Source organism: Lates calcarifer, linkage group LG9 (genome assembly GCF_001640805.2).
Source record: "Lates calcarifer isolate ASB-BC8 linkage group LG9, TLL_Latcal_v3, whole genome shotgun sequence".
Lineage (NCBI taxonomy): Eukaryota > Metazoa > Chordata > Actinopteri > Centropomidae > Lates > Lates calcarifer.
Genome location: NC_066841.1, coordinates 20,207,926 through 20,219,384, shown reverse-complemented (window position 1 = coordinate 20,219,384; position 11,459 = coordinate 20,207,926). Strand labels below are relative to the sequence as shown.

General features: G+C 40.9%; 1 protein-coding gene across 3 annotated transcripts in view; it reads right to left on the bottom strand.

The window, feature by feature from the left end:
- Positions 1–1,049: 1,049 nt before the first annotated feature.
- The window catches only part of LOC108877698 (3'-5' RNA helicase YTHDC2), a 28,840-nt gene continuing 18,430 nt past the window's right edge, over positions 1,050–11,459 (bottom strand). The window contains exons 24-32 of one of the 3 annotated variants that reach the window (XM_018667807.2): positions 11,108–11,297; positions 10,056–10,147; positions 8,677–8,796; positions 7,575–7,726; positions 4,928–5,102; positions 3,555–3,764; positions 3,235–3,417; positions 1,454–1,521; positions 1,050–1,302 (exon numbers count right to left, since the gene is read on the bottom strand). In XM_018667807.2, coding sequence (XP_018523323.1) covers positions 1,233–1,302; positions 1,454–1,521; positions 3,235–3,417; positions 3,555–3,764; positions 4,928–5,102; positions 7,575–7,726; positions 8,677–8,796; positions 10,056–10,147; positions 11,108–11,297 — 1,260 coding nt within the window. In that variant the 3' untranslated portion in view covers positions 1,050–1,232. The remainder of the gene's footprint in view (positions 1,303–1,453; positions 1,522–3,234; positions 3,418–3,554; positions 3,765–4,927; positions 5,103–7,574; positions 7,727–8,676; positions 8,797–10,055; positions 10,148–11,107; positions 11,298–11,459) is intronic. The other 2 variants (XM_018667809.2, XM_018667808.2) reach the window with 2 other exon arrangements.

Sequence of the window (11,459 nt, the reverse complement as noted above, 5' to 3'; positions counted from 1 at the left end):
GGTGTACCCTGTCTCTCACCCAATGTCAGCTGGGATTGGCGGACACTGGGCAACCCCTAAGGATAAGCTGTTTAGATAATGGATGGATGTTCAGATTGATTGTGTGTGCAACTTAGATGAGGACCTGGCAATATTTTATACATAAATTCAGATGATCCCTATTTCTTGCCACTGTACTCAGAATCAGTTTAATTTATAGAAACCTGACTGACCTGAATTAATAATCATGTATTTGACCATATTTGTCCATCTTCACTGACTTATTGTTGATGAATGTTCTGCAGGGGGAATAATAATACTGTCCCCTTGTTAATCAAAATACTGATTATTGACTTCCCCGAAAAGGTTTAAAGGCAGTACAACGTTTTTATTCAGCCATTAGTAATTTTCTTCTAGCACAGTCTGAGAGGCAAAGCCCAGGGCAAACAAGTCCACAAAATGTTTGCTTATTACTCTAAGTGCATGGTAATGAGCATTTCCATCAGTTTTGGTCATCCTTCACGTGGGCTTTGGCAGCTGGACAGTCAGAGGACACTATTGGAGAGCACTGAAGACACACTGTTTTAAGATGAAATCACAATTTTATTTTTGTCATAACATTAATACAATCACGATGGTGCCTTAACTCAAAGCTCACTTTTCACCTATATGAGGAGTCACATAGCTACAAAAATGAACACAATTTGATTTTAAGGTTCAAATGACTAACAACATATGTGAAATTATTTTCTGTCTTCACTCAGGAAACAGTTGCAAAAAATGGATAAAGGTGTTGAAAGAAGTCCCATAGATAGTCCCTGCTAATGCCCAATAGAGCCTGAGGCATGAAGCTTTAACATACACAACAAGTATAAGAAACACAGTGTTGGTGGACATACAGAGGAGCATTGTTTATAGCTGTATAATAATGTATATGTCAGTCTGTCAAACATTAACATAAAAACTAACTGTGCATCATCAACAACCATCTGAACACAATAAAGCGTCTGTATTTATCAAATCAACACTGGTAATACAAACACGTCTCTCCTGTTCTAAATCATGTCAGATTTGTTTTAATCCTGTTGAGAACGTCCACAGAGCCATAAACATTTTTCTGGATAACATAGTGCTTAAGAACACGAGTGCCATTCTGAACACAAGGAATACAAAATGAATATGAACTTCCTCCTTTGAACAGACTTACATAAGGTGAGAGTAAACAGGAGAAGATGAGACTTGAACTTTTGCATTCAGATGAACCGGTCTGATTGTCCTGCCATCACTGGTAGTGCAGTGTAGTGTGTTGGACTGTTAAACAGACTAAAGAGAAATAAAGCACGTACATGTCAAACGGTCTATCCCATGATTGACCATCAATATATAATATATGCCTGGAGTTTGAACCAGAATTAGTGGAGTGACAACAAAAATTGGTGAGTGTGTGCAGACATGTCCTGATGATAGCTCTTACTGAACCTGATTCCCAGAGTTTCTCCCCCACAGTAAAAGTAGCTGGCTTCCTGCCTGGGGCTCTAATTCCTACATGAGACAAAAAAAAGAGTTGGGAAAACCTTTCAAATGCAGTTATTACACTGGTCAACATGAAAGTAACTCACAAAGTGTCATCCAAGAGCAAAGAAAGTGCATCACTTACTGGCAAAGACACACCAATTAGGCCATAACATTATGACCACTGACAGGTGAAGTGAATTACATTGATCATCGTGTTACAACACAATGTTCTGCTGGGAAACCTTCATTGATCTGGATGTTACTTTGACATATACCACCCACCTAAACATTATTGTAGACCAAGCACACACCCCCATGACAATGACACTCCCCAATGGCAGGGGCCTTCCCCAGCAGGAAAATGCTCCCACCACCCCTGAGATTGTTATGTGGGGAGTTTGGAGGCCAAGTCAACTCCTTGGGCTCTTTGTCATGTTCCCCAAGACATTTCTGAGCAGTTTTTGTGGTGTGGTGGGAGGACTGTCCTGCTGGGGGAGGACCCTGCCATTGGGAGTGCTGTTGTCATGGGGGGCTGTGCTTGGTCTACAATAATGTTTAGGTGGGTGGTATGTGTCAAAGTAATTCACTTCATGTGTCAGTGGTCATGATGTTATGGCTGATCGGTGTATCACTCTCACTGAAGAAAACAAAATGCATCAACCACAACATAACCAGCTACCTGTTTTAATGTTGAGGCTGATCTGTATATATACAATGCATATATGATCGCTGACATCATTGACATGATTGCATACAATGTCACACATTTCAAGAATGAAACATGAAATGCTGAAAAACTGCAAAGGAAGGAGACTGTGATAAACAGAATTAATGAACCCCAGTAATTACAAACTGCACATTTATGTTTATTACAGAGTTTTTTAATGCTGATTGCTGCACTTTAATTTTTTTTACCCTTCTGTGCCTTTTTTTATATTATATCATATTTTTATCTTGTCTTTTTCTATTTTTGTCACTCTTGTTTCTTGCTGCTGTAACATATACATTTCCCACAAGTGGGATAAATAAAGTCCATCTTATCTTATCAGCTACCTCCTGCATAGTGAGTTATAACGGACCCATCTGATGTGTGATGAGGTGTGTGTGCTTATCTTGTGGCAGACTGGTGTCACTAACTTGTGATTTAATGAAGGTAAACACAATAAACAGTGAGTGTAACATCACTGTGCTCTGGTGCAGCACTTCCACAATCAGCTGTGAACAAGAGATACTGTAAGAATAACTCAAATTAATTTATAGATCAATGCGACTGATTTACTGACATTTGTTGTTTAATAATGTTGTTTCTGGTTCTGATTTAGTCAAGTCAAGTCAAGTCAAATTTTATTTATATAGCGCCAATTCACAACAGAAGTTATCTCGAGGCACTGTACATATAGAGCATTTAAACTCATCCAAGATGGAAAGTGATTATTCAAAATAGTTTCTATACATTTTAAGCAAGTATTCTGTTTGTTCTGGCTGATAAAATCATCAGGTGGGCAGCTGACTTACGCTGCTCCAGAAACAGATGAGTTTCTGAGAAATCTGTAACGTTTTACATTTCTCAGTATTACTGCCGTATTTGAATGAACCTTCCACCCGTTTGTACCTGTACACTGTGTGCTCAGCATTGGCCACCAAAATACCATACAGATCGGCAAAGAGAATGTCAAGGTAAAGAAAACACCAAACATTCAGAGCTCAACTCATATGTAGCAGACTCAGCTGTCTTCTCACCTGTCCGTCCCTGCTGATCTGGACCTTCTTGTTGTCGTTCCATGGATTGAGGATGTGTTGGGTCATCTGGAAGGGAAGACTCTCCTTGTGGATCCACTCCACACTGAAAACCCCTCCCAGTCCCATGAATCCCCAGTCCTGGCAGCTCTCCTGACTGATGACTGATGTCATGCGAGCATAACCCTGTGAAAGACAAAATAAATCTTTTTTTTAACATCCTTTTTTATATTGCACTGTCACAGACTCTGGCCCATTTGGTACAAGTTATGGTCATAGATTACATGTAGAATAGTGCAGTTATTAGAGAATCTGTGAGTTACCTGGAAGTGTCCAGAGCCCTGAACAGAGAAGACAAGGATGATGAGGTTATTCTCCAGGAAGGCCTTGGTGAGTTTGGTCTCATTGCTTGGTGTGGTCGACCAGATACCTTTCTGCTGAGAAATCTCTATGTTCCTGACGTTGCTGCTCTTCATAATGAAGTACCGGACTGATGAAAAGGCCAGCTGAGGGGGCACTGACTTTGAAACCTGCTGGGAACAAGGGAAGGAAAATGACATAACTAAACTGACAAATACATCCTGTTATTGAACTTCCTTTTTCTTACTTGTAGATGAGACAGTAACTAGTAAAATTGTGCACCGATCAGCCACAACATTAAAACCACTAACAGTGCAAGTGAATAACATTGACCATTTCATCACAATACAATGTTCTGCTGGGAAACCTTGGGTCCTGACATTCATCTGGATGTTACTTTGACATGTATCACCCACCTAAACATTGTTGTAGACCTCCATGGCAACAGCACTCCCCAATGGCAGGGGCCTCCGCCAGCAGGACAATTCTCCCACCACACCACAAACGCTTCTCAGAAATATCTTGAGGAACGCGACAAAGACCCCAAGGTGTTGACCTGGCCTCTGAACTCCCTAGATCCCAATCTAATCCAGCATCTGTTGGACCTGTCTAATATTGTGTAGGTCATTGTGTGGGTGGTACATGTCAAAGTAACATCCAGATGAATGTCTGGGCTCAAAGTTTCCCAGCAAAACATGGTATTGTACTGAGATGATCAGTGTTATTCACTTCACTTGTCAGTGGTTTTAATGTTGTGGCTGATTGGTGTATATGTTAATTCAAACACTGAAGGCTCCAAAGACGATCTCAAATGACCTTTACAGTAGCATACATCAGTTATTTTTTGCAGTGACTGTTTCTTTTATTTAATGAACTTAAAAACTCAAGTGTGCAGTGATAAGACATGAGAACTGTGCAGCCTCTAGATGTTTTGTGGAATCCACTCTCCTCTCTGTGCAGTGTTTTCTGTGCCATTGGCTGCCACACAACCCCACCCTCATACTTAACAGCTGGCTAAAGGGGTGTTACTAAGCACAAAGTCCACATTTTTGCACATGCCCCATTTACTGATACTATTTTTCTGTTTCTTTCTTGAGTTAATGAAATAAACTGATATCAGCATTAACATTTGAACAGAGGCTCATTCTTAATGTATTATTATGTAATTTACATTTAATCAAGCAACTTCTGTTGTCACTGGACACTTTCTATGCCAGTATGACATCACTGTAACATGTTCTCCCAACATGCAGAATGTAGGGCTAAAAACAAAACAAACTGCAATAGCATCATGTAAGAGAAAAAAAATCAACAGTGTTTGGCAGACAGTGAATACCTTTGCTGAGGAGGAGGGACAGGTGCTGTCAGAGGGACTGAACAAGGTCACAGAGCAGGAAGAATTACCAGAGGATTGAGGGTCATCAGAGAGCTGACATGTGGTTAGTGAGGCCTCATCTCTGCTGTGGGCTTTCATCTGAAGCAGGCCTGAGGCTGCTGGCATCCTACAGGACCTGAGGGGAAGTGGTAAAATGGTGCATTAATGGTGTATTAAACCACATGTTTACCTCCATGTTTACCTGCTGTCTTGATAAATTCAGTATAATGAAGAGTCACATCATATCCATGGCTCCACTGCTCCCTATTTTGATGCAGTTGCTGTTTTCATTCACTTATTAATTCTAATTGCTTCTGCATCTCTGAGACACTTCCTGCATGTTTCAAATTAAAGGAAGGAGCTATACCATCACATCTCACATCATCAAGTCTTGAAGAGGGTAGTCTTGGCCCACCTCAGATCTCATGTCAGCAAATCACTGAACACACAGCAGTTTGCCTATTCTCAGGTTGGAGTTGATGCTGTATCATCATCTTCCCGCTACAAATACTGTCACCTGGAAAAAGCAAGCAGCACTGTGTAGGTGATGGTTCTTTTATTTCTCCAGTGCCTTTAACACAATCCAGCTCCTGATGCTGAGAGAGGCTGTAGAGGTGCAGGCAGATGCTTCTACAGCCTCTTGGATTACTGACTACCTGACATACAGCTTGCAGTTTGTATGTCTGAACAGGTGGTGCAGGGGACCATCCTCTCATCTTTCCTCTTTATATCTGACTTTCAGCTTTCACATCTCCAGTCTTGGAGAGGAGGTGGAAGTGCTGGAGGGATACAGATACCTTACAGATACAGCTCAACTGAATCAAAATCCACCTGACTTGCACTAATGAACACTCCATATTACAGTATATCACTATTAATGTACAGTGTATACTCACTACATATTAGAGTTGACATTATACACCTATCAGCCATAACATTATGACCACTGGCGGATGAAGTGAATGACATCGATCATCTTGTTATAACACAATGTTCTGCTGAGGAACCTTTGGTCCTGACATTCATCTGGACATTACTTTGTCACAAACCAAGCACACACCCCTCCAATGGAAACAACACTCCCCAATGTCAGGGGCCTCCCCCAGCAGAATAATGTTCCCACCACACCACAAAAACTGCTCAGAATGTCTCCAGGAACACAACAAAAAGCCCCAGGTGTTGACCTGGCCCTCAGACTCCCCAGATCCCAATCTGACCCAGCATCTGTGGGATGATCCAGAACAAGTCAGATCCATGGAGGCCCCATCCCGCAACCCACTGGACCCAAAGGATCTGCTGCCAATGTCCCGGTGCCAGACACTACAGGAGATCTTCAGAGATCTCATGTCCAAGCCCCACCAGGTCAGAACTGTTTTGCCAGTATGAGGGGGACCTATGCAATATTAAGCAGGTCCTACAGGTACTGAATCAGATTGGGATCTGGGGAGTTTGGTCCCAGGTCAACAGCTTTGGCTCTTTGTCGTATTCCTGTAGACATTTCTGAGTAGCAGTTTTTGTGGTGTGGTGGGAACATTATCCTGCTGGGGGAGGCCCCTGACATTGGGGAGTGTTGTTGCCCTTGGATGGGTGTGTGCTTGGTTTGTCACAATATTTAGGTGGGTGGTACGTGACAAAGTAACGTCCAAATGAATGTCAGGACCAAAGGCTCCTCAGCGGAATATTGTGTTATGACGAGATAATCGATGTTGTTCACTTCATCCACCAGTGGTCATGTTATGGCTGATCAGTGTAGGTCTATCTTGGCCCATCTGGTCTCTAATCTAGGTTCTATTTGATAATTGTTTTAGTCTATTTTACCTATTGTAAATAATTTGACCTGTTAATTGTATATGTTTCTCACCTACCAAGAAATAGTAAGTAAATCCATTAGAGTTATCATGAATTTGCATTCATGTGTAAATTTGTCTAAAATAGAAGTTACATTAATGAATAAGTAAGATTCAAATCGTTGTGTTGTTCTTGTCCAGGAGTCAGCAAACCTGCAGTTAACCCAATTAAACCAGACTGGAGGTGTGGGTAAGAGCTACATTGATTCATAAAAAACACTCAAACATTTTTAGTTTTTTATTCACATTCATATTCTGAAGAAAGATCTTTGAAGACTTAAGACAAAGAATTGTTCATTGCATAAGCTGGAAAGGGTTACAAAGTGTAACTCAACGAGTTAAAATATTCATCAGTGCCCAGTCAGACAAACTGGAAGTAGAGACTATCCTATGGCTACTCACACTCGCACATCATGTTTGTCCCTACTGGTGACTCAAAGATCAGATCACATTTTGTGATCAATTAATGCAGAAAGGCATGTCATGCCACTTTTTCTGGCCACTGTACCTGATTTATGTGAAATGGTGCTGTAACACTACTTTTTCCCTTGGGATTATAAAGGTAATTTAAGAAGAATGTAAGAATACAACCAGAGGCTTAAGGAGGAGGATGTGGATATTTGCTCTTTTTTTGTCCTTTGATAAGAATCTTTTATGTACTGCCAAACAGGCAGATAAAAGAGTCAATATCTGACACCACAATACATTACACAATGTAATGTATGAGTATGCAATGTTAATGTTTTGAGACTACTTTATACTTGTCAGGGGTGGTGCTGGTGGGTAGCTGGGGGCTGCTCTTGGAGGTCTTCACAGAAGCCTGGGAACCCTCTTCTGATGGCATGGGCCGGGGCCGCTGGCCAATCCCTGAGGGCTGCTGCAGGCCTACTCCCTGCTCCTCTGCTGTTACCACCTGAGGGACATAAGTTTGATCTCCAGTCATTAACCTGCATTCTGATGCTCATAATGTAAATTTAGGTGTGAACAACAGAACCTGAGACATCGTATCCACTTCTACACACAGTAAAGAAACACAAGGAGATCCAATGACCCACTGCAACTCCAGGGTGCTCACAAATTGAAGGAGCACACATTAACCAAAGGTCAATGTAGCATTGTGCATTAAATATTATACAAAGTTAGGCAAATGGATGAAATGAATGACTCAGCTGGTAACATATTTGTCCAAACATGATTACTCCATTTTCACTAGATGGATGGTGAACAAGATACAATGGTTTGACATGAAAGAACATGAAAGAAAATTGAGTTACTCCTTCTTTAGAAAGAAAACAAAGATCAGAGTTTTAATCGTGGTGCAACAGTTAAGTCATGGTATATAACCATAATTTGGTTCTTACCTTGAGTTTTAGATAATGGTTCAGATGTATTCTCAGTCAGAAATAAATAAGAGTCAGAAATACACTGTGACTGCACCATTCTGTGTACTGCAGATTCAGAATATTAACCAATAGCTGTTTGCCACTAAAATTCTCTTCAGTGATCCTTCAGTGTTGTATTACATACATTTTACATGTGGACTGCTTTACAGATGTACAAACGGAAAATTTATATAGAAGATTTTATATCACATCTTGGAGCTGTTAGTGTTAATTAGAATATAGTTTGATAGACTTGTTACTTGACTACAAGTCGCAGCGAGACAGACTTTTGTCAAGTAGAAGCTGGTAGAATCAAAAAAGCCAATTACATTTTGTTACAAGGAAGAGAATGACAATTTGTCTGGAGCTGCTCACCCTATATTTGACATCTTCAATTTATGCAGTTGTGTTGTTGTTGTTGTTGTTGTTGTTACCTGTTGTGAAGGTGAAACTTAGAGGAAGAAAAGAGAATATGACATACAGAAACCAGAGTCCGGATGATGGCCTCGTCCTGTTGAGACCAGGGCTTTGAGGGACAACGGATCCTCTTGATGAACAAATTTTGCCACTTCTGCCTCAGTTCAAACACCTGTCCTGCAACCTGATGACAAGATACATGAAAGATAGATAAAACTGTATTTAAGTTAAAAAAAGATTTTGATAAAGTATCCAAAAGGCAAGATGGAGACAGGTAAGAGCAACAGGGCAGAATTAACAAAGAGAAATAATAATTTCAGTTAAGAAAAGGAACGCAAATGCAAGTGAGTTAATTTCAATTGATTTGGATAATCTTAAGTTGAGATGTAAACTTTTCTAAAGTGAATGGGGTAAGAGACAACAAATTTACAATCTCCATTAATTTTAAGCTGGGCCCCTAGAACATCCAGGAGACACTGGTTAGCTGAACTGGGAGACTTCAGCAAGGGTAATAACTCAAATATGACACAGAATTCTAAACTCTATCTTATCATGATTACAAAATCCAGAATCAAATGTTAAACCTAAATTGTTGGGGGAAAAAAGGTTCCAGCAGTATGCAACTAAATTAGGCGCTTCTCCGCTCAGGGCAGCAAACTCCACAGGGAAAAATGAGACTGGAGCACAATGATTGATTTTCAGCCTGGTCTGGTTTATGTTGGACAAATTATAAGAGATTTAAAGATTCACATACCTGAACACTAAACTGCATTACACACACACAACATGGATTCTGTTATTGCTTGACATTATGTACAGGTTAAGCATGGTTCTGCAGCCTCATTACAGTTGTGGGGAATGGAAAAAATCTCACCCTCTCCAGTATTTCTGCCAATTTAGGCTCTGATCAATCAGTGTGCTTAGTCCCTTGAAACCTAAATTCTAGGTTTATAGTTTCATCACAGTTTCTAGAGACTCCTACAGAGTCTTTTAAGCAGTGTCACACTGATGATCAAGTTTCTAATTTATCCTTGTTTAACGTGACAACATTTTGGCTAATCCAGCCTCTCATCTCCACACAGGTGTTTGGGTTAGTGTATTTGCTGAGGTCAAGGTCAGGTACAGCTAAATGTCATCCATATAAAATACACTAAAAAGTCTGATTTAAAGGTTGTCCTGTCTATGAGAAACCCGGGACAAGCTGTGTAAAAGCTAGACTCAGATCCAGGAAACTCAGAACTGAGATTCACAGCAGTTCTGTCAGAGACATATTTATGTCTACACTGCTGGGTTTTAGTAGACACTGATGTGATTTGTTAGGGGTCATGAGCCTGAACAGTTGGGAACCACTAGTATAGTACACGATACAGATGTTATCATAGGGAAAATCCCATTAGAATTCAAAAGGTTGAAAGGACAGTGTTGACCACAGTGTTCCCTCACCTCTCTGTCCAACTGGAAGACGAGCCAGTCATCTATTCTCATCTCAGCTAGTTCCTCTGTCTCACTGTCACTGATATCATCCAGTGGACTGTCTGAAAGAAAGAACACAAAGACAGAGAGTGAAGCCCAAAAGGCCTTTAAATCAACTCTCATCAGGAAAGTGTGCTGTTTAAAACACCATTCAATTCAAAGGATTCGGTGTCTACGAATGTTCATTTCCTTGAAGAAATTCAAAGAAATGAAACAAATGAAATACATTGTCACAAGTGAGTTTAACAATGGCCAAGACTGGAGGAATTTGGGAAGGCCATGTCTCCCTGTGACTGGCCTCAGAGGGGTTCTAGCAAACCAACCCTGGCAAGTGCTCATAGATACACATCATTGGACAGAAATATAAGCTTGTTCTCTGTGGGTGTTCAGTCAGGGTTGTGCCTTGCACCAGTTGACTTGTGGACAGAATCTCTATTCAGAACTTTGGGGTGGAGAGCTTTCAGCAAATTATGCACAGTGTGCACTGTCTAGCAGTGTTAGGCTAAAGGTTTGAGGGTCAAGGGGTCAGGATCATCAGGAGTCATGCTAAATTCATGGAAGTCTGGCCAATAGTCAAAATATCTTGATGTGGACAGTCGTTCTAGGCTGACAGACAGATAGATGGAGCAGCTGTGGCTCAGGAGGTAGAGTGGTCACCCATCAATCAGAAGGTCGGTGGTTCAATTCCCAGCTCCTCCAGTCCGCATGCTGAAGTGTCCTTGGGCAAGATACTGAACCCTGATTTGCCCCTGATGTGTGTGAATATGGATGAATGTGTTACTTTGTATGTTTAGAACAACCGCTGTATGAAGGTGTGTGTAGCTTGAAGCACTTTGAGTGGTCGATATGACTAGAAAAGCACAACAAGTGCAGTCCATTTACCTTGGACAGACCGACCATATTTAGCTGATGTTCCTAGCATGGTGTGAGATGTACACATACTTTTCAGTGTACAAAAATATCACTGATGACTAGTGTGGCGTACATTCATTCATTCAATTAATTTTTTTTAACTTCTTCACCAGTTTCTTTCTGTAGAATAGGTTCCTGCAGGGCAGAGGTGGACAGCCTGGCACAACCTCCAAATATGGCCACAGTGATGGGAGTAACCATGGAGCAGCAGCGGACACTGGCCATTCTGTGGCCTCGGCTCATCTCATCGTAGATCAACCAGTCTGTGGGAAGGGACTGGGCTGATTTGGCTGGGTTGTTCTAAAACAGCAAAAACACAGTCACACAATTAAAACGCTTTCATTTGCACAGTGTTTCTCTTTTACCTGATAAATAACCTCTGATAGAATAGAATAGAATAGTACTTTATTGATCCTTGACAGGAAATTGCTTTATTACAGCAGCTAGCTTCCACTAACATGT